Source organism: Mauremys reevesii, linkage group 1 (assembly GCF_016161935.1).
Source record: "Mauremys reevesii isolate NIE-2019 linkage group 1, ASM1616193v1, whole genome shotgun sequence".
Taxonomy (NCBI): Eukaryota; Metazoa; Chordata; order Testudines; family Geoemydidae; genus Mauremys; species Mauremys reevesii.
In genome coordinates this window covers 4,889,088-4,916,592 of record NC_052623.1, presented here as the reverse complement: position 1 = coordinate 4,916,592, position 27,505 = coordinate 4,889,088, and the positions used below count along the sequence as shown (strand labels likewise).

The window sequence follows — 27,505 nt, the reverse complement described above, 5'->3', positions numbered from 1 at the left end:
CCACTGTTTCTTTGCCAAAAGCTGCTTGTGTGTGAAAAAACATGGCAGTGTAGACAAGGCCTAAGGAACAATGATGGAAAATCAGTATCCACACTCGTGTGTCTCCTACTGGTGCCTAGCAAGGTTTCCCATACCACGATGTGTAAGAATTATTGAGTCAGGGAGCACCATAAAATATGGAATTGGCATTAGTAGGGTCAGTTGTTCATAGTTCATTTCAATGATAATGTCATTTTTCAGTGTGTGAAGAGCGACCGATCTGCTTCACCCATAAGAACAGCCCCCAGTATTGCATGTAGTGTCTCATATTCACATTGTCTCTTCACCCAGGTATTTGTACTGCAACCATCACCTTTGGCATATACAGGAAGTCAGGAGAACATACGGTACGTGCAGGAGACACCATTCTGTCTCAGAGTTGGACACCTTCTCCCCTACTCAATGTCAGAATACAACACAACCGACTTCACCAACCCCTCCACCTTCATCCTGCAGGGCATTCCTGGCCTGGAGGCAGCCCATGTCTGGATCTCCATCCCCTTCTGCACCATGTACGTCATAGCCATCCTGGGGAACTTCACTATCCTGTTCACTGTGAAGATGGAGCAGAGCCTCCATGAGCCCATGTACTATTTCCTCTGCATGCTGGCTGTCACTGACCTGGTCGTGCATACATCCAGACTTCCCAAAATGCTGAGCATCTTCTGGTTCAATTCCAGGGAGATTGATTTCAGTGCCTGCCTCACCCAGATGTACTTCATTCACTGCTTCTTAGTGATAGAGTCTGGGATCTTCGTGGCCATGGCTTTTGATCGCTATGTGGCCATCTGCGACCCCCTGAGACATTCCACCATCCTGACAAACTCTTTTGTGGCCATGATTGGCCTGGCCGTGATGCTGCGTGGCAGCATAGTCATACTGCCCTTTCCCCTCCTAGCGAGGCAGTGGCCATATTGCAGAACCAACGTCATCCCCCAGCCGTACTGCGCACACATATCCGTGGTGAACCTGGCCTGCGCCGACACCCGTGTTAGTAGTTACTACGGCCTCTTTGTGCTATTCTGTGTGATGAATCTGGATGCAGCTTTTATTGCTGTGTCCTATACCCAGATCCTCAGGGCCATCTTCAGCCTCCCCACAAAGGACGCCCGGCTCAAGACTTTGGGGACTTGCAGCTCCCATCTCTTTGTCATTTTAGCCTTTTACATCCCTGGTCTCTTCATCTCCCTCATGTACCGATTTGCCCAGAATGTGCCCCTGCATTTCCACGTTCTCATTGCCAACGTTTACCTCCTGATGCCCCCTGTGCTAAACCCCATCATCTACGGGGTGAGGACCAAACAGATCCGGGACAGGCTGCTCCGTCTCTTTACACATAAAGGGACTTAAAGTTTTCTCCTGGTTCTCTGGCTCTCAGACCAAGATCCATGAAGACCTGGCTGGTGACATGGTGCTGGGCCCCCTTCCCTGAGTCAGTGACAGGACAGTGAAAGTGACATTAAACCCTTTCCTGGACTTCTTGTGTTGTGACAGTGTGACAAACTGAGGAATCATTCTGTGTACAACTCATTCTCTCATAGAATGGCCAGCTTTCAAATTGCTGATAAGTGGACCTCTGAGGCCCTGCACCCTGCCTTTCGTATTCACCAAGGCCTTCCTGCACCTCAACTCTTTCCACAAGGCTGTTTCCTCTGTCCCACCTCCCCAGGGCTCCACTCCCTTCTCCATCTCTTCCTCCAATGCCCCACCTCAGCTCTGCTTTTTCCCACAAAGCCCCACCCCTGTTACTCACTCCCCTCCTCTCCAAACCCATCCACTTGCTGGATCATCTCTGCCTTCCTCCCACTGAGCCTGGGCTCCCTCTGCTGTGGGGCTGGGACAGGATCTGCTGCAGCCTGTCAAGGAACATGGAATGAGAGCAGTGAGTACATAGCGCTGGGGCATACCGGTCAATCCAGGTTGGAGAGGCAAGCCAGGATACTGTATAAAATCAGCTGAGGGTTGGGAGCAGGGTTGTGGGGCAGTCAGCGGAGATTGTGCATCATACAGCTTGTGGGCCCTAAAGCTCAGATGCGAAGTCCTGAGGGAAGACACCATTGTGTGGCTTATTTCCATAGCTTTCAGCGATGGTCTCAGGCTGTACTGAGGGAGGTCTAGGTTGGATATTAGGAAACACAGCAGGAATGGGTTACCTAGGGAGGTGGTGGAATCTCCTTCCTTAGAGGTTTTTTAAAGCCCAGCTTGACAAAGCCCTGGTTTGGATGACTTAGCTGGGGAGGTCCTGCTTTGAGCAGGGGGGTTGGACTAGATGACCTCCTCAGGTCTCTTCCAACCCTCTTTTCTATGATTCTATGATTTGTTGCTCCCACCTATGGGTATGGGCTGGGAGCCCTTTGCTCTGAGCCAGGCCTCGGGGGAAGGGCAAGGGATTACGTGTGAATGTAGGAGGACAACAGGTGAGGGCAGTTGAAAGTTAAGCCCCTTTGTTAGCTGGGAAGGCGGGATTCTGGGCAGAGGCCGGGGTGGCTTTGGTAACTCAGAGGGAGGGAGATAAATGGCACAGCTTCCATTAGCTGGGTATTTAAACACGTACACGGCACCTTATCTGGAACTACAGGGCCCCCATTGCCCAGGGGCTGAAGCAGAACAGTGAAGCTGAGTCTAACATACACTTTGCATGACACTTTTGGTCACTACATCTGAAAGATCTTTAGCGCAGCTGCAAGGTCATGGAGCCAAGCAGCAGTAAAGTGATTTGCCCAAGGCCACAAAATGATTTGGTGGCAGAGCTGAGAATAGAAACCGTAAATCCTGAACCCCAGCACCACTGCTCTAGCCCTGAACCGGCATTGCTCCTCTGGGTCTTATTAGATACAGTGTGGCTATTTGTGTGTTGTGATCAGTGGAGATATAGTTGTTCTTAAACAGGAGGAATTTCTTAAAGAAACAGCTAAAAACTACAGACGCATAAAAGGTTTCAACACAGTTCAGTCTTCAGCATTGTCTTGCTTGTTTACCAGGGACCACACGCGGCTTGGAACTCTGCACAGAGCATAAAGGGCAACGATGTGCTGTAAGGAATCAAATCAGTGCAGGGTATGACTCAAAGGTCCTGATTAGGGACTTTTGGTAGCAGCACACTAGAAATAATAAATACTAATCTCCATTTAATGTATGGAGAAGCTGTGCCCAAGGTCACACAGCTAATCCGTGGCAGAGCTGGGACTCTTCCCTCCCAGCTCACTGGTCTCTGTCTACGCTTTATCTCTAGTTCAATGTCTTGGGCCAAATCCTCAGCTGGTGTAAGTGGCTGCAGCCCCACTGAAATCTGGGTTGATCACCGGCACCAAAGAAACCAATGCAGCCCCATGCATCTCTTCTGCTGCATGGACCGTACAAGCCCGGTCTGAGATTCAAAACAACGGATCAGCAGCTAGGGACTCTGACCTATGATGGTGTCTCTTAAATAGATATACAGAAAAAGTTGGCAACGGGGTTTGTTGCAGAGATTGGTTCCTGGGTTAGTGTTTTTGTTGTGTGGTGTGTAGTTGCTAGTGAGATTTTGCTTCAGGTTGGGGAGCTGTCTGTAAGCGAGGACCAGCCTATCTCCCAAGGTCTGTGAGAGTGAGGGATCATCTTTCAGGATAGGTTGTAGTTCCTTGATGATGCACTGGAGAGGTTTTAGTTGGGGCTGTAGGTGACAGCTAGTGGCGTTCTGTTACTTTCTTTGTTGGGCCTGTTCCCATATCTATTCAAGGGACATCATCATAGGACCTAATCTCATCAACCACACCATCAGGGGCTCGTTCACCTGCACATCTACCAATGTGATAGATGCCATCATGTGCCAGCAATGCCCCTCTGCCATGTACATTGGCCAAACTGGACAGTCTCTACGCAAAAGAATAAATGGACACAAATCAGAGATCAAGAATCATAACATTCAAAAACCAGTCAGAGAACACGTCAACCTCCCTGGACACTCAATAAGAGACTTAAAAGCGGCAATTCTTCAACAAAAAAACCTTCAAAAACAGGCTCCAACAAGAGACTGCAGAACTGGAATTAATTTGCAAACTGGACACCATCAAATTATGCCTGAATAAAGACTGGGAGTGGATGGGTCACTACAAAGAGTAATTTCCCTCTGCTGATACTCACACCTTCTTGTCAACTGTTTATAATGGGCCACCTTGATTGCACTGGCCTCATTAGCACTATAAAAGTGATTTTCCCTCCCTTCCTATTCACCCCTTCTTGTCAATTGTTGAGAATAGGCCACTTCCACCTTAATTGAATTGGCTCATTAGCTCTGCTCCCCTCACTTGGTTAGGCACCTCCCATGGCTCACCACCCAGAAGCTGGACGCCATGATGAGCAGTCAGTGAACACCAATTTCCACCACATATAGGGTTCTTCTAATCTGAAGAGATCAGCCATTTATGCATGTGGATATATAACTCAGATCTTACCCAATAATCATGCTGCTGCCATCCCTTTAGCAATTAAATACTAAAGGTTTAGTAATAAAAGAAAGGAACAAGAGTTATAAATGGTCAATAGATCAGATACATTCAAGAGACTTTTCAGTTTTCAGAGATCAGGATCATAGCAGTGATGGAATAAAGGGCTTGATTGCAAAAGTCTCTGAAAATTACCCAAGCATGCTGGGGGTCATTAGTCCCTGTTCAGAGCTTCCTTGTTGGAAACCCAGTTAGAGAAATGAAGACAAGATGGAGCTGTCTCGGGGTCCTTTTATATCCTCTGCCCTGTGCTTGGAATTAATAACTTCAGACACAAAGATGATACACACATATACACAGGATAATCATACGTAGCCAATAATTACTTTCCCTCTGACACGTGGCCGGACATACTTTGTACAACATTTGTTGCAATTGTATAACCATGGTAGCAAGAATGATAAAAATGGTCATATTCAATCATATCACAGCATGTTTTCATCGCATGATGGAGCAACAGCTGCCAGCATCCTAAGCAAGGGGCATTGCCTGGGTTCTAGCACAGTGAGTAGTTGGGACACTAGAGACACTGAAGGATGGGAAGAGCAGATAAAAATGTGTTTTGACACAGGGATCCTGCTCCTTGTACACAGAAAGGAGGAAAGAGTTCTTTAAAAGTGAGAAGTGGACGTCTGTGAACTTGGCTGTTTCCTCCAAGCATCACCAGCCAGCGTCCTTGGCTTTGAACAACGTGCCCGGACAGGGGTGCTTTTAAGCGTCCCTGCATTTTCTGGGACTACCCCAAGGACAGAACTCCTGTGATGGGATCCCCGGGGTGCAACCAGGACTGTGGGGCCACTGAGCCCTCTGTCCCGCCAACCTGGGGTGTCCCTCTCTCACTATGATGCCTTTACTGAATAAAAATAAAATGTATTGCACAAAGTGGAAGAGCTCCAGCCAGAGGAACTGAGAGCTCCACCCAGAATATATTGGAATTGGAAAAGGTTCGGGAAAGGGCAACAATAATGATTAGGGGTATGGAGCAGTTTCTGTATGAAGAGAGATTTAAAAGACTGGGACTTTTCAGTTTGAAAAAAAGATAACTAAAGGGAGACACGTTAGAGGTTTATAAATTCATGACTGATGTGGAGAAAGTGAATAAGGCAGCGTTATTTACTCCTTCCCATAGCACAAGTACTAGGGGTCACTAAATGAAATTAATAGGCAGCAGGTTTAAAATAAACAAAAGGAAGTATCTTTTTCACACAACGCACAGTCAACCTGTGGAACTCCTTGCCAGAGGATGTTGTGAAAGCCAAGAATATAACAGGGTTCAAAAAAGAAATAGATAAATTCATGGAGGATACGTCCATCAATGGCTATTAGCCAGGATGAGCAGGGATGGTGTCCCACACCCCTGTTTGCAAGAAGATGGGACTGACCGACAGGGGATGGATCACTTGCTGATTATCTGTTCTGTTCCTTCCCTCTGGGGCACCTGACATTGGCCACTATCAGAAGACAGGATACTGGGCTAGATGGAGCTGTGGCCTGACCCAGTCTGGCCGTTCTTATTTCTCTCATAAGAAAGCACTGACCTGTCCTATACATCTCATGCCAGCAGAGGCTCACAGCTGACAGGCCCACATGGAAATAGGCACCTCCCTGCTGCCAGTGAATCATCCCCCTAGCAGCATACATCAATTGCCATCAGGTGCCATTTGTGAACCACTAGAAAGAATCCCATTAGATGATGATTCCCCATGGACATCTCCTTTCTGAGATTCTCTAGTGATAGTGTCTAGTGCTAGTTAATTAATCTGAGTGTCATGTGGTACTAGGTCAAACTTGCAATGGTCTAAATCTATTACATCTCCCCAGTTCCCTTTATCACTCAAATATGTTGTCATCTAAAAAGGGCAACTTTTAATTCTTTATTGACTAAATCCCCTATCAGCTTTTCCATTATTATGCCCAGGACTGATGTAAAGCCACCAAGCATTTAATACCCACATCACACTTTTAGAATATTTACATAATACTGGATATCTCTGGTCTTCCAATATTTATTAAAATTACCTTCAGTTGAACAGAGATCTCCCCAGGCAACTCCTTTAGGACTTTTTGGATGTGAGATATCTGGGGCTGCTGATTTAAAAATATTGATCCCTAGTAGGTGCTGTTGACCATTCTCCATAGTTATCAGTGGACTGGAAAGAAGTTCATGTGATCTGAGTGCATCATCCTGCTTCTTTCCAAATACAGCACAGAAAGGTGTATTGAACATTTTTGCCCTTTCTGCATCATTATTAACAGGGTTACCATCTCCAGCTATCAGGGGGTAGCCAGGTTAGTCTGTATCCACAAAAACAACAAGGAGTCCGGTGGCACCTGAAAGACCAACAGATTTATTTGGGCATAAGATTTCATGGGTAAAAACCCCACTTCTTCAGATGCATGGAGTGAAAGCTACAGTTGCAGGCATTATATACTGACACATAAAGAGAAGGGAGTTACCTCACATGTGGAGAACCAGTGTTGTCAGGGCCAATTCGATCAGGGTGGATGTAGTCCACTCCCAATAATAGATGAGGAGGTGTCAATTCCAGGTGTCAAATTTGCAGATGAACTGAATCTCAGCAGTTTCTCTTTGGAGTCTGGTCCTGAAGTTTTTTTGCTGTAGGATGGCCACCTTAAGATCTGCTATGGTATGGCCAGGGAGGTTGAAGTGTTCTCCTACAGATTTTTGTATATTGCCATTCCTAATATCTGATTTGTGTCCATTTATCCTTTTCCGTAGAGACTGTCCAGTTTGGCTGATGTATATAGCAGAGGGGCATTGCTGGCATATGATGGCGTATATTACATTGGTAGACGTGCAGGTGAATGAACCGGTGATGGTGTGGCTGATCTGGTTAGGTCCTGTGATGGTGTCGCTGGTGTAGATATGTGGGCAGAGTTGGCATTGAGGTTTGTTGCATGGATTGGTTCCTGAGTTAGAGTTACTATGGTGCAGTGTGCAGTTACTGGTGAGAATATGCTTCAGGTTGGCAGGTTGTCTGTGGGCAAGGACTGGCCTGCCACCCAAGGCCTGTGAAAGTGTGGGGTCATTGTCCAGGATGAGTTGTAGATCCCTGATGAGGTGTTTTCACACCTCAGCTGCTACAAGAGGGCCTCATCCTCCCTGATTGAACTAACCTCGTTATCTGTAGCCTGCTTCTTGCTTGCATATATTTATACCTGCCCCTGGAGATTTCAACTACATGCATCCGACTCAGTGGGTATTCACCCACGAAAGCTCATGCTCCAAAAAGTCTGTTAGTCTATAAGGTGCCACAGGACTCTTTGCTGCTTTTACAGATCCAGACTAACATGGCTACCCCTCTGATACTTTCCTAGAGACTGGCTCCAGTGGCGGGGTAGCACCTGGCTGGTGTATGTGGCTCCCTGCCTGGTGTGCTGGCTTTGTGGGTCCCCTTCCCAGGCACCCACCTCTCCCAGTCTCTGTGCAGGGAGCCCAGGCACCAAGCTCCGCATCGTGGAGCCCAGGGATCGAAGTGACTGACAGCGCCATGCTGCACCGCTCTACCCCAGAGACTCTGTGCGTCCAGCCGCAGGGACTTGCTCAGGATCACCCAGGATGGACCTGTCTGAAGCAGGAATTGAACCCAGGCCTCTTGAGTGTCAGGACTGGCCCCGCCACTGGGTCCCCCATGCTTGATTCCTGCCTAAGGGGGGGTCCGACCCTATGAGCCTTGTTCCCCTCTGTTAACAATACAGCTGAGGCCATCTCCCCATCACACCCAGCTCCTCTGCACACCCACGGCCGGCCGGGCAGCCACCCGCCCCCACCTGTCCCGGCTTGTCCCAGGTTAGCCCCACTCCTGCGAGGCGCAGCATGTAGGGACACAGCTGTGCCCATAGGGAGCTCAGCACAGGATCGGGGCCTGAGCCTGAGAGCCCTGTGGGGCAGGAGATGGCGCTGCCCAGACACAGCGAGAGAGACAGGCGCTGCCCCAGCTGGGATCAGGCCCTGTTGTGCCGGGCACTGCACATTTGGGGTTTCCAATGTTCTACTTTCACAAAACAGAACACCCTTGCCCTGCCCCCTGCCCTGCCCCTTCTCTGAGACCCCCGCCCCCTCTCACTCCATCCCCCCTCCCTCCGTTGCTCACTCTCCCCACCCTCGCTCACTCGCTCATTTCACTGGGCTGGCTCTGGAGGTTGGGGTGCGGGAGGGGGTGAGGGCTCTGGCTGGGAGTGCCGGCTCTGGGGTGGGGCCAGAAATGAGGAATTCAGGGTGAGGCAGTGGGTTGGGGTGTGGGGGGGTGAGGACTTCAGCTGGGAGTGCTGGCTCTGGGGTGAGGATGGGGTTGAGAGATTTGGGGGGTGGGAGGGGGTCAGGGCTGGGACAGGGGTTGGGGTGCAGGAGGGGGTCAGGGTGAAGGATCTAGGCAGCACTTACTTCAGACAGTTCCCGAAAGCAGTGGCATGTTCCTCCTCTGACTCCCACTGAGAGGCACGGCCAGGGGGCTGTGCATGCTGCCCTGTCTGCAGATGCCGCCCCCGCAGCTCCCATTGGCCGGGAACCACGGCCAATGGGAGCTGTGAAGCTGGCGCTTGGGGTGGAGGCAGCGTGCGGAGCCTCCTGGCTGCCCCATGCATAGGAACTGGAAGGGGGACATACCGTTACTTCTGGGTGCCATGTGAAGCCACGGCAGGCAGGAAACCTGCCTTAGCCCCATTGTGCTGCCAAGTAGACTTTTAACAGCCTGGTCAGTGGTGCTGACTGGAGCCGCCATGGTCCCTTTTCGACCAGGCCTTCCTGTCAAAAACTGGACACCTGGAAACAGTACTGCCAGCCACTAGACCCTGCCCTCCCCTCTGCTGCTGTGTTGGGCCCCAGATCACTCCTGCGGATTGCACACAAAATTGAGCTTTATTAGCCACCTGCAAGCCCCAACCCTAACTGTTGTCCAAGGCCCGGAGGTGGCTCTCCTCTTCGGAGGCGGCACTGTTGAGTGATGGGGACAGCTTCCTCCGCCGGGCCTGCATCCTCTCCCGCAGGGCACACAGGTTCTCTCTGCGCAGCTCTGGCGTTCTGTCGTGTACGTGGCAAAGGTGGGTGTGAGCACGATGCTGGTGGAACCAGCACACCTGGCCTGTGCTCTTGCCAGGACGTGACCCTGGCTGCGGAAGCTCAGTTTCTAGCCTGGCCCGGTGCCCACGGCGCTCCAGGTTAGACACTCCAACTGTCCCGGATGTGTCCTCGGTGGCATTTCCTCCCACGCCATTGGCTGGTGTGGCCACCCCGTGTGACCTGGCCTTCCCTGGCCTCCTGCATGTGCCCTGCCAATCCTGGAGTTCCTCTCCCACCAGGGATTCCCCTTCTCTGCTTCTGGACCTTGTTCTTCTGCCGGTGGGCCTCCTTCTGCTGCCGGATCTCCACTCTCTGCTGCGGGCCAGGATCCCCTCACTGTCTGGTCCTCTGGCTCTGCCGCTGCACCGCGGGCCTTCCACCCGGCTCCTGGAGAGACCCCGTGGGTGAGAAGGGCTAAGTCCCCGACCCCGCTGCTCTCTGGGCTTTGTTCTGGAGGACTCCATGGGAGACGGCTGGTTGGAGCCCAGGGCTGCTGAGCCAGACTGTGAGACTCCTTTTCCTCCTTCTCCGTTCTGACTGCCGGTTGTTCGGGTGTCCCTGGCGGTGGGGCAGGCTGGCGGTGGTGCAGAAGGTCCTGCTGGCACAGCCGGTGTCCCACTGGGGTCATGCACCTTCCCCTCCCTGCATTCGGTCACTCTCAGGGTCACCCATTCTTGATATCCACCATACTCTGCTGAGGGCCCTGTTTCCTCTGGAGAAGGTTCTTCTCCCCTGGTCATGCTGTCCCCTCGCCTGGCATCGGGGGAGGCTGCCCCAGATCCCTGGGGAGCCCCATTCCCTGGCAGCCCCCTGGTCCAAGTGGCTGCGGCTGGCTCCTTTCTCCCAGCACCATCCATCTCCTCCGCGCTGGAACACAGCTGGCATCTCCTGACCTCTGCCTGCACATGGACTTTGGCGTTGAAGGTCACACTCTTGGGGGATGGGGCGAGTTTCTGAGGGGGCGGCGGCGCTCCGTGTGGTGCAGCCACTGACCTGTCGACCTGCCCTCTCTTCTCCACCGATGCCCTGGAGGTGACGTGTTTGAGAAAGCCCAGCATGATTCCCCTGAAGGTGGAGCCCTTCCCCTTGCAGGGGATGGACGGTGACTCGGCCCCTCTCCCTGGAGGTGCACGGGGCGGCTGTTCAGTCCTGGGCGGTGCCTCAGTCAGCACCAAGGCCTCTGTCTGCCTCATGCTGGTTCCAGCCCTGGGGCCTGTCCCCTCTGCCCGCATCTCTCTCATGCCGCGTCGCCCCTCGGTGTCCCTCCTCTCCTTCCACCCCAGGCTGCCTCCCCCCTCTGCGTCCCAGGCTGCCACGGCCTCGCTGTCCCAGTCCCCGACCATCTCCCACTCGCCCTCGGTGCTGAACTGGGACTGCCCCTCTGCAGACCGCGGGCGCTGCTCCGAGGGGCTGGCTGGCCACCGGCTGCTGGACAGGGAGCCCACAAGCTCATTGGAGGTAGCGGACAAGCCTTTGTCGCCCACATTGTCTCTGGTTACAGGCTGGGGATGATGTACTAGTGAGGCCCACGTCTCGCCCATCGCTTCCTCTCCATCCTCAGCGCCAGCGGGACCTTCGTACAGGGGGGCACCAGCTGCACGGCCCAGATCCTGAGACTGCTGGTAGGATGCACCTTGTTCCCCTCTGCAGGCATCACCTGATGTCTTCCTGCCCCTCAGGAGCACGCGAGTCTCCAGCTGAGCCCTCGCCACGTCTGACTTCCCAGCCCCCTTGGCAGGACAGGGCTGGGGGCTGAGTCCCTCCTCACCGGCGGTGAAGAGGCCATGGCACATCTCACACAGGTACTGGTTTGCCTGGCTCTGGGACTCTCTGATCAGTCTCTGGCCCAAGGAGCCAGCTGTAGGGAATCCCGGCTCTCCTGTGCCCGCGGGGCGAGCTCTTTCTCCCAGGGCTTCCTGATGGGGCCCTCCCAGCTGGCTTTTCCGGCCCCTCCTGCGCTTCAGCCGGATGTTCATTTCCCACCTGTGTTCCTGGGCAGCGGCTCTCAGCCGCTCAGCTGCCATGTCGGCATAGATGGCCTGGGAGTGTATGACGTAGGGCGGCAGGATGAAGGCGCCCAGGGCCTTCTGTGCCAAGTGGATGTCCAGCCGGTGTGCCGCAGCCCGTGGAGAAGCAAGATGCACCCGTGCCAGCGTGGGCCCCTCAGACCAGTCAGAGGCCCTGGACTCGCTGCCTTCTGGAGATGACGCAGAGGAGGCAGGAGGTTCATCTTTTGCCATGCTGGGTGTGCCCTGCCCCTGCCATCCGGGCTCAGCATGCAGAGGGCTTGGAGCTGCCACGTCTCCTAGGAGAGTTGCTGACTCCCTTGCATGGATACGCTGTGTCTGCCACCCAGGAGAGCTGGCCCCCGGAGAGCGGGCGCCGTCCCACCCCTCGAGCTTGCAGTATGGGCAGTCTAAGCATGTGAAATGGCCCATTTCCAGGTGGCCCACGATTTCCAGAGACAGAGGCTGCTTCCCCCCTGGGCCATGGCGGCTCCGGCTCCGGGCTATTCTCCTGAAGCTGGATTCCAGCTCCCGCAAGATCCTCTTCTCATTCCAAACGGCTGTCTCCACAGACGAGCTCCGGGAGCGCCTGCCGGTCCCCGCCATCCGCGGAGCTCCTTCGCCATCGTGGGTCCTCCACTGCCCGGGACTTTCCTCAGAGATCTGCTCTCTCTGCTGTGGGTGGGGCTCATGGGCCGCTGGGCGCAAGGCCGGTCTCTGGGACTCCTGGGCCCTGTGGGAAATTCCCAGCACCTTCTTCCTGGGAAAGTCCAGGGTGGATTTCAGCTCTGCCTTGTCCTCCAGGAAGTGGCGTGGGGAGCTGGGGGGCCCTTCCCCATTGCTGGTCTGGGAGGTCTCCTGGCTTCTCCTGCTGCTGCTCCCCAGGGTGTGTTGGGTCACTGCCTCAGAGCAGTTGGCTTTGCCCTCCTTTACCCCCATTTCAAGCCAGTGCTGGGACCGGTGGGTGAGGGGCTCCCCAGGGCACGGCTGGAGCTCTTCCGATTGCCCCATGGAGAGGGCTGTAGGACCTTGGGGGGGGGGTGTAGGGGAGACATGGAGCAGGGGCTGGGTTTGGCCTCTGGGCTCTGCTCCTGGTGGGGCAGGCGGCAGGAACATCCTTAAGGACTCCAGGATCCTCTTGGGCAGGCCCCATCTCCGCTCCAGGGCCAGTTTCCTGATGTGTGACTCCAGGCGCTCCCTGGTTTCCGTGTGCAGGAAGAGCAGGCTGCCCATGGCGAATCTCTCGCTGGCTGGGGCCTGGACCCACCTCGGGGGGCCCCTTCCAGGCGGTGGGGGTGTGAACGCGCCCAGGGATCTCAGCACCACCCGAGGTAAGCCCCACTCATGCTGGAGCTTCTTTCTCAAGATGTGGCTCTCTAGATGGTCCCTGGCCTCGGTTGTGACCAGAGGCGGCCCCGTGACCAGAGGCGGCTCCTTGTAGCCGTTCCTCTCCGGCTCCTCAGCCCCCATGCGTCCAGCCAGGCCCATCTGCATCCGGGCCCTCCCTGCTGCACTCCCCAGCGGCACAGCCGGAGCCTTCGGCATCATCCTCCGCAGAGACGCCGCCTGCAGCGTGGGCAGCCCCCAGAAATGCACCAGCTGCTTGTGTCTCACGTTCATGTCTAGTGTATTCACAGCCGTGGGTGGCAGGCAGAGCAGGGAGCCGGCCCTGGGCTTGGGGGGCTTCTGGCCTGCGCAGATCAGCCTGGGGAGGCGGATCCTCTCCCCCTCCCTGGCCACTCTCTGGGATCTCTTCACCAGGGCCGGCCTCACCCCCAGCCTGATCTCTAGGCACTTCCTCGCGAGGTGCCGCTGGAGCTCATCCCTCCGCTCAGCAGCAAGGCCATGGGTTCTGCTGTCTCCTGCCAAGCGGCTCCCTGCGGGGACGTCTGGCTGGCTGGGCCTCAGCCGGCTTTGCCTGATGACCTTTTCTCCACCAGCCCCAGGAAGCTGCGGGCCAGCCGGCGGGGCAAAAGCAGCAAACAGCCGCAAGGACTCCTGGATCCTCCGGGGAAGGCCCCACCTCCGCTGCAGCGTCATCTTCCGGAGGTGACGCTCCAGGCGGCCTCTCGTGTCCTCGTCAATGAGCGAAGGCTTCTGCCCCAGGACAAGGACGTGCAGCTCGGCGTGCTGGCGGGCTGCGGTCGGCCCCGGCAGCGGGGGCTCCGGCACAAAGGCTCTGAGCGACCGTTCGATGAGTGCAGGGAAGCCCCATTCGTGCTGCAGCCTCTTCTTCCTGACGTGCAGCTCCAGGGCCTCTCTGGCCTCCGGGCCCAGGAACAGAGCCTCCCGTGCCCAGAACTCGACTTCCGTCTCACGGGGTGGAACAGGCCCAGGGGGTGCCCTGGGGACCATCCTGCTGAGGGACTGGGTGTAGAGAGTGCCCAGGCCCCACAGGGCCATGAGATGTTTGTGCTGCACATTCAGCTCGAGGTGGCAGACGTCCTCCGGGTGCACGAAGGGCAGCAGGGGGCTCCTGGCTTTGGGGGCCCTGTCCCCAGCAGGGATCAGCTTGGGGAGGGGCAGCCGGGACACGAGATGCAGCCTTTGCCAAGAGCATCTCACTGCAGCAGGGACGGCCCCCAGCCGGGTCTCCACACATTTCTTTGCCACGTGGGTCTGCAGCCGCTCCTGAGCATCACGTCCCAGGCTGAGCAGCGGGTGGGGAGCAGCGACCACTCTCCTGGCTTTCCCCACACCCCGCTCCAGGTGCACAGTGCTCTTGTGCCAGGGCAGCAGGAAAGGCCCCTCTGCGTCCTTTTCTGTATGGCTGCGAGGCCTGAACTCAGCAGGGGCTGAGGCAGGCTGGAGCAGCCGCACCGACTCCTGGATCCTCCTGGGCAGCCCCCAGCGCCAGTGCATGAGTCTCTTGCGGAGGCTGAGCTCCAGCTCTCGTCTGCTGCCCTCACTGAGGAAGGACAGCTCGGGCTGGAGAACGGCCACGTCCCTGTTGGCCGACGGAGGGGCCTTGGGCTGGCCGGGGCGGGGGGCAGCTGCCATCAGGCCCCGCATGGATTTCTGGACGATCAGAGGCAGCCCCCACTCATGCTGCAGCCTCTTCTTCCTCACGTGCAGCTCCAGGGCCTCTCTGGCCTCCAGGCCCAGGAACAGAGCCTCCCGCGCCCAGAACTCGACTTCAGCTTCACGGGGTGGAACCGGCCCAGGGGGCGCCCTGGGGACCATCCTGCTGAGGGACTGGGTGTAGAGAGTGCCCAGGCCCCACAGGTCTGTGAGATGTTTGTGCTGCGCATTCAGCTCGAGGTGGCAGACGTCCTCCGGGTGCACGAAGGGCAGCAGGGGGCTCCTGGCTTTGGGGGCCCTGTCCCCAGCAGGGATCAGCTTGGGGAGGGGCAGCCGGGACATGAGATGCAGCCTTTGCCAAGAGCGTCTCACTGTAGCGGGGGCGGAACCCAGCCGGGTCTCCAGACATTTCTTTGCCACGTGGATCTGCAGCCGCTCCTGAGTGTCATGTCCCAGGCTGAGCCGTGGGTGGGGAGCAGCGACCACTCTCCTGGCTTTCCCCACACCCCGCTCCAGGTGCACAGTGCTCTTGTGCCAGGGCAGCAGGAATGGCTCCTCTGCATCCTTTTCTGTACAGCTGCGAGGCCTGAACTCTGCAGGGGCTGAGGCAGGTTGAAGCAGCCGCACCGACTCCTGGATCCTCCTGGGCAGCCCCCAGCGCCGGTGCATGAGTCTCTTGCGGAGGCTGAGCTCCAGCTCTCGTCTGCTGCCCTCATTGAGGAAGGACAGCTCGGGCTGGAGAATGGCCACGTACCTGTCGGCCGGCGGAGGGGCCTTGGGCTGGCCGCGGCCGGGGGGAGCTGCCATCAGGCCCCGCATGGATTTTTGGACGATCAGAGGCAGCCCCCACTCGTGCTGCAGCCTCTTCTTCCTGACGTGCAGCTCCAGCTCCTCCCGGGCTCCCGGTTGGAGGAAGGGCAGCTCCTGCTCCGTGAACTCAGTCCCAGCTGCGCGGGAGCTTGAGGGCGGCGGGGCGGGCGAGGGGCCTGCGTGGAACAGCTTGGCCAGGGATTGTCGGTAGAGCGTGGGCAGCCCCCACCTGAAGCTCAGGTGCTTGTGGAGAAGGTTGAGCTCCAGGTGATCCGAGGCCGCCTGCTCCAGGAAGAGCAGCTCCCGGGGCCGCAGCTCCAGGGATCTCTGGCCCGGCAGAATCAGCCTGGGCAAGGGGAGCTTTCCCACCCGGCGGGCGGCTTCCTGTGAGTGTTGGGCCCTGCGGGGGATCAGGCCCAGACGGATCTCTATGTTTTTCCTGGTCACATGTCTCTCCAGCAGCTGGTGGCACGTGTCCCGGCTGAGCTGCTGGCGCCATGCAGTTCCCAGGGGCCTGGCTAAGGAGACAGCCACCGCTGTGGGGCCCACGGGTGCCGCCCTGGAGGGTGATTCTCTTGGAGCCCTTCTCGCTGACAGCCCCCTGAGCGGCCGGCTGGCCCTTCTGCCTTGCGTGTCTGGATGTGTCCCCGGAGCTGCGGTCGTGGGGGGCATGAAGCCCCGCAGGGACTCCTGCACCCTCCTGGGGAGCCCCCACCTCCTCTCGGCCACCCTCCGCCGGATGTGGACTTCCAGCTCCCTCTTGGTGGCCAGAGGGATGGGAGGGGCCCCGCTGCTGACACGGAGCTCCATGGCTGCCGGCCGGTCGCTCCCCTTGGGCCTGGGGTGCGTGGGCGGGGGTGGCATGAAACACCTCAGCGATCGCCGCACCAGGCCCGGCAGGCCCCATTCATGCTGCAGCCGCTTCTTCTGGACATGCCTCTCCAGCAGCTCCCGGCCCTCAGGGGCCATGAAGGGGGTCTCCAGGGGGCAGAACTCGATGGCCACACCCAGGGGCAGCAGGGGGGGGGGTGGCACGGGCAGGCAGGGCACCATCTTGGCCAGGGACTCCGCGTACAGGGTGGGGAGAGCCCAGAGGTACTGGATGTGCTTGTGCCTCACGTTGAGCTCCACGCTGCCCGCCTTGCAGCTGAGCAGGGGGCAGAGCCAGTGGTGGGCCAGGGGGGCCTTTCAGCCTGGGGGGATCAGTTTAGGCAGGAGCAGGTCTCTGCGCCCCAGGGCAGCCATTTTCTGAGAGCTCCTCAGCACGGCGGGCAGCGCGCCTAGTCTAATTTCCAAGCCCTTCCTGGCAATGTGCCCCTGCAGCTCCCAGGTGTCTCTGCAGCAGTACGAGCCGGGCGCGGATTTGGACACTCTGGCGGGGCCCTGGAAGGCCTGGGCTGGGGCTCTAGCTCTGAGGCCAGGCGTCTGGGCTGCCCTCGTCACTGGGCCTGGCCCCCTTGGAGCCCATCTCCCAGACGGCAGGGGGCCGAGCCGGGGGTGTGGAGGTGTGTGCTGGCATCAGCAGGCTTCTCCCTTTGGAGTGGGAGGCGGGAGTAGGAGGTGGCCCTGGCCCGGCAGGGACCCACACGCTGGCCCTGTCGGCGTATACTAGCCGCTCGGCTTGCCAGGCCGCCTCGTTGCACAGGGCACAGTCTGAGTTGTCACACAGCAGCTGGCGGATGGAGCTGCGCCTGGCGGCTCGGTGAGCGCGGCGTGGGGGGTCCCGGCACAGCCGGTCACACGGCTGCTTCACCCGCTGCTTCTTTGCACCTAAAACAGAACAGCAGAGAGGGCTTCTGAGGAGAGATGGGGCCTGAACATAGCGGGGGCCATGGGCACCCGAACCGTGACCCCACCCTCCTGTACCGCCCCAACCCCGAATCCCCATTCCTGCACTGCTCCTAACCCCGAGGCCCTGCCCCATGCCACTCCTTCTCCCAGCGCCCCGCCCGCCTGTGACCCATTCCCCCTGAGGCCTCGCCCCCACACCAAGCCCTGCTCCTCCGCCACTGCTTCCCTCCAAGAGCCTGCCCCCTGCTTGCTCTTTCTTCTCCGCACACCCTGCCTCCTGTTGCTCACCCTTACAGCCAGTCAAAAGTCAGAGGGCAGGGCCCCCCGGCCCCCTCATTCCAGTGCCCTGGCCCCAGGCCACTCTGCGCTGCTGCTCCAGAACCAGGCATGCTGAGCTTGTGAGAGCCCGGAGCCCAGTGAAACACTCCGCCAGCACCACACCGGAGCCCTCTCAAACACTGCCAGTGCTGTGAACCTGGCCATGGAGAAGTCCCAGCGCCGTGAACTTGGCCCGGGCATCGTGCCAGGGCCGTGAATCTGGCTGGTACGCTGTCCCAGTACCAGAAACCCAGATGGCACATGGCCCTGGTGCAAATAAACCAGCAGAAATGGGTCTCTCCACTGTGCGGGATCCCAGGAAATCTCTCTGGCAAATGTCAGGGGCTGGCGGCACCGAGCAGCCTTGGCCTTGCAAGCCCTGGTACGATGCACAGCAATGGAGTGCCAGGGGGCTACACCCCTATCCAAGACAGAGCAGACGGGCTGAAATAAAGACAAGAGCTGCTGGGCAGTGGGCAGTGCCTCCTGCTGGCAAAGCTGCCCTGTTCTGGGAAGGGCAGGTAGCTCCCCCCCAATGCTCACCATTAGCCTGCGCAAAGCCCTGGAGGACATGGGGACAACCTGCCAGAGGGGACAGACAATGGGGTGTTTGCCTCCATCGCTGCAAAGCCCCCAGACGATGGTTCGTTAGCAGCATGTCAGCTTATCCCGGCTCCAGTCAGCACCTTGGCTCCTGCTCCCATCCCCAGGGGCAGGCCAAGCCTGGAGGGCCTCGTGTGGGACCCCTGGGCCAGGGTGGAGGCTTGGGAGAAGCCCTGGGATTCTGAGCCAGGGAGCCGTCAGGGAGCGTGAGGCAGGGCCTTACCTTCTCCCTCGTCCTCCGCCCCCCTCCGCCGGAGCCTGCGGACCAGAAGAGCCTGCGGGAGCCAAGGAATCGGCAGAGTTACGTGGTACCCAGACTGAGGCCGCGCAGTGCCAGCCTCCCGCCCAGCCCAGCCCGGTGCCAGGGGTGCCCACGCTTCCCTCCTCCTCCTGCAGCTGGAGAACTCCAGGCTCCTTCGGCCATGCCCCGGGCTCCCCACCCGAGTGTCATTGGAACAATCCTGGGTCCCCCTCCCCCCGACATCGGGGCATCGCCACACCAGAGTGGGTGATTTCTGCCCCCAGTGTTATGAGTCGAATGAGGACCAGGCCCTTGGGCTTCGCAATGTGCTCTGGCTTCCTCTTCTCTCCCCGTCTCCCCTGGTTCCCACCTGCGAGCCCAGCTCCCCAGCTGATCTGGGACCCAAGGCAGGATCCCCAACTGACCACACCCAAAGATCTGTCCTGGATTCCCCCTTTCTACCCCCACCTCTTGCCTGCCCTCTCCCTGGCTGGCTGGGAGGCCAGGGACCCAGGAAAGCTTGTGGCTTTGGGAGGGAGCTGGGAGGGTTTGTTCAGCTTCCCCCAGCGGAGGGAAATAACTGGCCAGAGCCGGCGTAGTGCCGGGGTGCCGGGAATCCTGGGACCACGAGGGAGAGCCCTGGCATTTGTAGCACTAGCTGGTGGTCGGGGCAGTAAGGAACAACCAATGAATGGAGCCACGAGCTCTGTCTGTGGCCCTGTCTCTCACTGCAGATGTGCCCCACCAGCCCAACGGGGCCTGGTCAGAACAGGGGGCCTCGGGCGTTCCTACCCACCCACCCTCCCTTCCATGGGGCTGTGTCCAGGCAAGCGCAGGATGGCTGAAGGGGAGCTGGGGGGGGGGTCCTCCTACCATCGTGCTTCTCCAGGAGAAGCTGTGCTGTGTCGCCATGGCCACCCAGTTGACCAGGACCAGAAGGACGCACATGTACAACACCCAGGAGCTGTCAAAGCAGGCACAGAACCAGCTCTGCATGATCCCGACTCCCGCATCAAACATGCTGGGGAGGATGGTCTGGACACGAACTGGGCGTGGAGACACTACACTCCCTGCTGCTGCTGTGGCTGGATCTCACCTGAGGGGCTGTTTGTTCCAGTGACGCATCATAAAGGGCCAGGACCAGGCGGGTCCTGACATCACAAAGGGACTGCAGGCATCAGAGGTGGGCAAGACCCTGGCTCCCTGCAGCCCCTCCCCAGCCCCCCATGTAGGTACTTAGAGACTGTGACTGAGTCACCCCGTAACCTTCTCTTTATTAAGCAAAAAAGATTGAGCTCCTTGACTCTCTCACTAGGCCGCAGGGTTTCTAACCTTTGAATCAGTCTTGAGGCTTTTTTCTGACTTCTCTTTCATTGATAACATCCTTCTGGAAGGGCGTTCACCAGCATAACCCCTTGGAGAATGGCATTAAATTGGAGTAACACCACAGTGAATCAGGCAGGCGCTGTGAGGCTCTGGATGGGACTGGTCTGTCAACATCCACCGGCCAATGTCAGAAGACGAGATACTCAGCTAGATGGACCTTTGGTCTGACCCAATATGGCTGTTCTTATGTGCCACCATCTTCTACCCTGGCACTGTTCAATTCAGAGACAGGGAGAGGAGAATTTTCAGAAAATCTGATTAAGCAATTCTCTGCTCAGTATGACTAAGGATATCTCCATTTACTGTACACATTCACACATTGCCCATGCTTGCATTTTATCAGGAGATTGGCGACATTTGATGCAAAGCCTCAACTGCTGGAGTCACGTGATTATATGAGACTCTCAGCTTCCATGACAACAATAACTACGTTTCTGGCATTCATGGTTGTTCAGAAAAGAAAAAATGTGACCCAAGTGCATCCTAAAGATTGAAAACACAGAAGGTGAATAAACAGAATCCAAATTAATTATTTTTTTAATCATGGTTTTGGAACCAATCTCTCGATTTTTATGGGACCTGACTCAAGATTTTTGCCCTCTGGAGGGTCATAATACTGAAATTATATAGTACAAACTGTTCTGTTTGCAACACATTTGTGACCTCTTGATAACCTTCTTATTTTTCATGTAGAGTTTAAATAAATAAAAGTAAACTGAGTTGTGAAGTTTTATTTTTGATAAATCTGGGAATTAGAGCGACAGCCATTCCTGTATTATTATTAGAGCTGGTCCAAATTTTCAAAAGAAATATTTTTGCTGAATTTGCTGACTGGGCCAAGACAACACAGCAAGTCAGTAGCAGAGCCTAGACCCAGCTCGCTTGACACCACATGTCTGCTGATGCACAGCCTACCTTGTGTAGCATGTGTGTGTGTGTCTGTGAGAGAGCGACAGGCAGACAGTGCACGCAGGTACCCCTTCATGGGCTACAAGTCTGCCTGACACAACCTGCCAGGCGTTGCCATTGTCTTTGGCAGTACGCTGTACTCTGGTCGGAGCAGGCAATCTAAAACTCAGCGTAACATTTCTTGTCAGGTTTAGGTCACACCCGTCTACTTTTTCTGGGTACTAGACCTGCATGTCGGGGCATCATTAAACCGAGGCTATTTTTTAAGGTACATGCAGCCCCCCATAGGGGTGGGGTGGGGACAGTGCCTTGGGGAGAAGGAGCAATGTGGGGTGGGGAGTTCGGGGAGAAGGGACAGGACGAAGGCGCAGCCTCGGGGAGAAGGGGCTGCGTGGCGGCAAGGGAATGGGGAGATGAAGCAGGATGGGGGCAGGGCCTTGGGAATAAGGGGTTATGTGGGGGCAGGGAATTGGGGAGATGGGGTGGCATGGGGGCAGGGGCTCAGGGAGAAAGGGTGGGGTGGGGGCAGGGACTCAGGGAAAAGGGGCAGGGTGGGAGGAGGGCCTCGGGGAAAAGGGGCGGGGTGGGGGCAGGTACTTGGGGCTTAGGGTGGTGTGGGGACAGGGCCACGGGGAGAAGGGGTTATGTGGGGTCAGGGGCTTGGGGAGAAGGGCCGCGTGGGGGCAGGGGATTGGGGAGGAGGAGCGGGATGGGGGCAGGGGTTCAGGGAGAAGGGTCAGGATGGGAGCAGGGCTTTGGGGAGAAGTGGTGGGGGCAGGGGCTCAGGGAGAAGGGGTGGGGTGGGGGCAGGGCCTTGGGGAGAAGTGTGCCAGGCTCAGATATAATGACATGGGCCTATATCTTCAAAGGTTGTCTAGGCAACTAACGCTCACTGATAAGATTTAGACCCTGGTCCTTGTGCCAATGGGCTGGCAATGTACTTTCCAGCCTGGCACATGGCAGGGGGCAGGGGCAAACAGTGGTGCATAGGAGATGGACAAAGAAGGACCAAGGTTACAGCCAGCTGGTTATTTACTGAGGTCCCCACTTCAGCAAAGTGCCTTGACTTCAGTGGAACTCGAAGAGCTTCAGTTGCTTAGCTGTAGTGAGCCCAGTGTGTGTCTGTGGGGTGGGGGCGTGGGGATGGGGGGTTGGACTGGAAAAAATGCACCAGCTTCCTTGGGATATCAAGACAGGGCAGGGTGAGACAAAGCTGCTTTTGTAATGACCAGCCACTCCCAGTCCCTATTCAAGCCCAAATTGATAGTGTTAAATTTGCAAATGAATTTTAGTTCTGCGGTTTCCCTTTGAAGTCTGTTTCTGAAGTTTTTTTGTTGAAGAATGGTTACTTTTAAATCTGTTATAGAATGTCCAGGGAGGTTGAAGTGTTCACCTACTGGCTCCAGCTAGTAAAGGACTATACCGCTATTTAGATTTCCATTGTTTCTAATATACTAAAAAGTCGTCTTATTATTTTCCTTAGCCCTGCTAGCCATGGATTTGTTGTTTGTGACTTTTGCTTCCCTTAGCCATTATCTATACTTCATAACTTCTCATTTCTATCAATTGCTATCCACTTTCTCTGCTTTAGTGGCACTGATGGATGATATTTTATCAATGGACGGGGGGCAGACATCCATGCTTGTTCTCCTGGACCTCTTTGCATTATTTGACACTGTTGACAATGAAATACTGCTGTCTCACCTGAGAAGCAGCAGAAATCCAAAGGGATGCACTAAGATGGTCTTGGAGGGACACACCCAATTAGCGGTGATGGGAAATTGCATCCCCAGCACTAGACCCCTCCCTGGTGGAGTCCCAGAAGGATCAGTTCCCTCTCTGGGGCTTTTCAGCATCTCCATGCAGCTTCTGTGGGAACTTGTCATGCAACATGGACTGAAATACCACAATATGCAGGTGACACCGAGCTCCTCCTATCCCTCCCATTTGACCACATCACAATCACCAGGACAGGCCCCGGCTGCACTCTATCCACAGGAGCATTCTGTTGGTGTTGTTTTTACTGAGTCTGTTCCCCCAAAGCAACCCCAGTGACTAAAATGCTGTGAAGCTCTGTACCTCAGGGGAACACCCTACACCACCATGTTCATCTTTATAAAATGACTGTGTGGTATCCAGTGCAAAGTTTGTCATGTTGGGTGTCTTCGGACGGCTCATAATGCACTGAGCATTGTTGTTATAATGATGTTATAGTAAATTGTCACAGTAAGGTTATAGATTATAATTTCATGTATATAGTTATGAGGCTGAAAATGCATCCTCATGGTTTAAAGCAAGCCCAGGAAAAAACTCTCAAAGAACAGAGCAGCAAAGAGTCCTGTGGCACCTTATAGACTAACAGACATATTGGAGCATGAGCTTTCGTGGGTGAATACATGCATGCATCCAACGAAGTGGGTATTCACCCACGAAAGCTCATGCTCCAATACGTCTGTTAGTCTATAAGGTGCCACAGGACTCTTTGCTGCTTTTACAGATCCAGACTAACACGGCTACCCCTCTGATACTCAAAGAACAGAGAGGCAGTTCACACCTCATCAGGGCATGGATGGGATGTGACGAGGCGGTTCTGGCTGGACCCAACTGAGAGTGCCAATTCAGGACCAAATGCTCAAACAGGGCAGTCACAGCCCTAGGCTGGGGTTTTTCCACCTCTAAGGCAAACCAAACCAGCCAGACAAAAATGACTTTGGTCTCACCCCACTGGCTAACCACAAGTCACACAAGCAATTTCCTTAGACACTCCAGTCTCCCAGTATCACCACCAATCCCACTCATCCTGGGGAGGAATGGTTATAAAAACCAACACCACAATAAAAGAAAAAGGTTCTCTCGATCCCAAAGAATCAAGCCCCAGACCCAGGTCAATATACACATCAGATCTTATCCACAAATCACGCTGTTGCCAATCCTTTAGAATCTAAAATCTAAAGGTTTATTCATAAAGGGGAAAAGGTAGAGATGAGAGCTAGAATTGGTTAAATGGAATCAATTACATACAGGAATGTTCTTAGTTCAGGCTTGTAGCAGTGATGGAATAAACTGCAGGTTCAAATCAAGTCTCTGGAACATCCCCCGCTGGGATGGGTCATCAGTCCCTTGTGTAGAGCTTCAGCTTGCAGCAAAGTCCCTCCAGCAGCAAGAAGCAGGATTGAAGACCAGATGGAGATGAGGCATCAGCTTTATATAGGCTTTTCCAGGTATAAGAACCTCTTTGTCCTTACTCTGGAAAATTACAGCAAAATGGAGTCTGGAGTCACATGGGCCAGTCCCTGCATACTTTGCTGAATCACAAGGCATGTCTGCCTTCTCTCCATGGGTCAATTGTGTAGCTCATGGTCCTTAATGGGCCATCAAGCAGGCTAGGCAGGGCTAACACCAACTTGTCTGCGGTGTCATCCAGAAGCAGAGCACAATACAAAATACAGACAGTATAGAGCCAATACTTATAACTTCAACTACAAAATGATACACATACATACAGACAGCATAATCATAACCAGCGACCCATAACCTGGTCTTAGACACCTTAGATGACCCCCTTTACCTAAGATTTGGTGCCACTACAGGACCTTGGTTGCACACCATGTTTTATATGGTCCCAGTTTATATCAATAACGTCACATGGGACAAACCCAGCCCAGTCTCACAGGAACAGTGGACGCTGGCAATGAGGTGATGCTCACCTGACTCTGAAGTGTGGAGCAAAGCCAAGAGGGAAGAAAGGACATGATGAAAGGGAGAGACATTTTGCCCTGCTCTCTCTCTTCTACTTACATCTACAGACACCACCACCACCAAGCGACTGAACCACTGATCAAAGGGGAGAGCAGGCATAACTGGACACTGAAAGATGGAGGTTCCTAGGGTCATGTCTGGGACCGGACATATTGGCTAGTGTCATTCAGCTGCACAATCCAAGGAGCAGCTTCCATGGCAGAGGCGGTGTGTGAACAGCCCAGGAGTGGGGGTTCGCAGAGCAGAGCAGGGTCAGGCTGGCTCCCAGAGTCAAGGATTGGAATAACCTAGCAGATCACTGGTCCACAAAACACCAGAGGGGAACATCACAGATGTGTTGGCAGGTTTCTGAGTGGGAACGGAAGCAGACACCCAGAGTTTACACCTCACAGGACAGGGGAGCTCACAAACTGCAGTGAGTTCTGAAAACCTGAGATTCATCTTGAGAGGATGGCAAAGGTTCAGGCTCCCTCTGCCAGCCTTTCCTATGCATCCCACCCCACAAACCATCCCTGCCAGAGCAGGAGTCCATTTCACTCTGGTGTGACAGAGAGACCATGGCTATAGCAGGGAAGTCAGGACTCATGGGTTCTGTCTGTCATCCTGCTACTCAATCTCTTTGTGACCTTGGACAATTCATGTCTCCGTGTGCCTCAGTTCACCTATCTGTATAATGGTGATATGTTCAGTGTGAATTTCCTTTGTTAGGTGTCTTAAAGATCCCTCAATGAAATGTTCTACACAATACCTCAGTCATGTACTTTCAGATCTCTCTATCTGCTATCTACCCATCCATCCTGGGCATTTACAGTGTATTAGAACCCATGAGATCTAGGCATTATCCCTAGTTTTTGTACCAATCAACTATAATTTTTCAATATACACAAATGCACAGAGCAGCCCATTCCTCTCTGACTCAGCACAGATCCCAGGAGTTCTCATCTCCCTTTGGGAAGGTCCCTTAATTACTGTTTACTGCTGAAGCTCGATAAAGAGCACAGAAATGCAGAGGCCTGTCTCCAGCCGGTTTAGATCCAGATACCGCTTCTCCCCTAGAGGCCAAGCATTTCTCCTCTAGAGGCAGAGTGATCCCTGCTGGGATTGCACAGAGCTGTATTATAAACAGTGCACACCCCTGTGTCAGCTCTCAGCGTGGGATCCTGCTGCAGATGCTGGAGTGAGAGAGGCGTTGGACACGGCTACCTGAGGGGGAGTCCCAGGGAAGACACTCCTGTCTCAGAATTCACAGGTACCATCTCTTGCTGACAAGTTCAGCTGCTCAAAGAACTCAGTGCAACAAGCATAGGATACAACAGCTAAATTCTATTTTGAAAGTTTCAGGCATAACAATTCAGCTGACTTCCCAAATGAAACTAGGAGAACAGCTAGGACAATAGCTGTGTTGCTCATGTTGAAAAATTCTTATAATTGTTCCACTGAGGAGCCCTTGCACCTCCCTGCTGTCTAGCAGATAACAGCCGCTGCCCCCCATTAACAGACTGAACCCTGAAATACATGAGGAGGAGGGGACAGTCTCTGTACATTATCACAGCTGGCTCCTCAGGCCTTTACTCAGTTCTTACTCCAAGAGGAGTTTTGCTGAATTTAGCTGAAAGCAGACACTCAGAGAGGGAAATTTCAGTCCAAGCACTTAAAGTTTGGAAAACTTATCAGCAACTGAAATTGAGGTCTTGTAATTGAAGGTGTCAGACAGCTTTAACTAATGGTGGTGCCACCAAAACCACCTACAATGGCCAATCCATTGGTGAAGCCCCTTCAGCTAAGCTCTTTGTTCCAATAAAGTCTGTGGCAAGGAGTTCCACAGGCCAAATATGGATTATATAAACAATGTAATTTAATCAGTGTTATATGTTCAGACTTGTAATGTAATTGAATGTTCCCCTGTTTGTGTGTTGTGAGACACAGTAAATATAAATGCCTGATCTACTTTCTTTATTGATCTATCCATAGGGTTTAATGTCAGAAGGGAGCATTAGATCATCCAGTCAGACCTCCTGTATAACACAGGTCATTAAACTTCACCCAGTTACTCCTGTATTGAGCCAAAAGAAGAGACAGCAAGGGTCAGTTACTCAAACCCCATGCCAGGATGCAGGATTTGTTGTGTCTTAGTCATCGAAGACTGATGGCTTTCCACACTCCTTTGGAAAATCTCCAGTGAAGGAGCTTCTGTTACTTCCCTGCACATCTGTTCTATTGTCCTACTGTTCTTACAGTTAGGAAGTTTATCCTGAGATTTAATCTGTTCTGCCTCTTCTCCTGCCTTCTATAGTAAGAGAGATCAACTTTTCTCCTTTTTATGGCAGCCTTTCAAGTATTTCAAGACTGTTGTGATGTCCCCCCCTTAATCTTGTTTCCAAACTAAATATACCCAGTTCCTTCAGTCTTTGCTCGTATGGCTTGTTTTACGTCCCTTTGGTCATCTTTGTTTCTCATCTGCAGATCCTTTCTAGCTACTCTGCATCCTTCATAAACATTGGTGACCAAAACTCCACACAATACTCCAGCAGAGGCCTAACCAGAGCAGTACTAGCATGTCCCGGGACTTGCATGGTATACCTCTGCTAATGCAACCTAATATTGGTTTAGGGTTTTTTTTTTTTTGCAAGAAGTCAATGGAAAAATTCTTCCATCAATCTAGGTACCATCCCTTTGGGAGATGGATTACCTACACTGATGGAAGAACTGTGCCGTTGGTGAAAGTAGTGTCTATACTAAAACACTATGGCAGAGCCACTGTGACATTTTAAGTGTAGATAAACCATTAAGCAGATCTTCCAGAAAAGCATCCAGTATGGATCTGCAGACATGAAGAGTTGGAGAATGCATCATTTCTCTTCACAGTTTATTCCAATGGTTAATCATCCTCAGTGCTAAATATCTGGCCTTCATTTCCAGCTGGAATTTGCCTGGCTTGAGCTTCCTTGCTCTGCCTTTCTCTGCTAGATTAGAGAGCCCATTCTTACCCAAGGCTTTCTATCCATGAAAGTCTTTGCTTGATTGTCTTTTTGATGTGTTAATGTGTCTCTCTCTGTCA

The 27,505-nt window shown here is 54.5% G+C and overlaps 2 protein-coding genes across 3 annotated transcripts; one reads left to right on the top strand and one right to left on the bottom strand.

The window, feature by feature from the left end:
• The first annotated feature begins 441 nt into the window (after nucleotides 1–441).
• LOC120396044 (olfactory receptor 52M1-like) lies at nucleotides 442–1,389 on the top strand. Its single transcript, XM_039520929.1, has one exon. The coding sequence runs from the start codon at nucleotides 442–444 to the stop codon at nucleotides 1,387–1,389; it is 948 nt and encodes a 315-aa protein (XP_039376863.1).
• An 8,007-nt stretch (nucleotides 1,390–9,396) lies between these two features.
• Nucleotides 9,397–19,463, bottom strand: LOC120397069. Of its 2 annotated transcripts, XM_039522528.1 has the most exons (3): nucleotides 19,267–19,463; nucleotides 18,376–18,427; nucleotides 9,397–17,210 (listed from the first exon to the last, which is right to left on the bottom strand). In XM_039522528.1, exon 3 carries the CDS (start codon nucleotides 16,491–16,493, stop codon nucleotides 9,429–9,431), a length of 7,065 nt encoding a protein of 2,354 aa, XP_039378462.1. In that variant the 5' UTR covers nucleotides 16,494–17,210; nucleotides 18,376–18,427; nucleotides 19,267–19,463; the 3' UTR covers nucleotides 9,397–9,428. The 2 variants fall into 2 exon arrangements, with proteins under 2 accessions (XP_039378462.1, XP_039378469.1); XM_039522535.1 differs by lacking the exon at nucleotides 18,376–18,427.
• Between the last annotated feature and the right edge of the window lie 8,042 nt (nucleotides 19,464–27,505).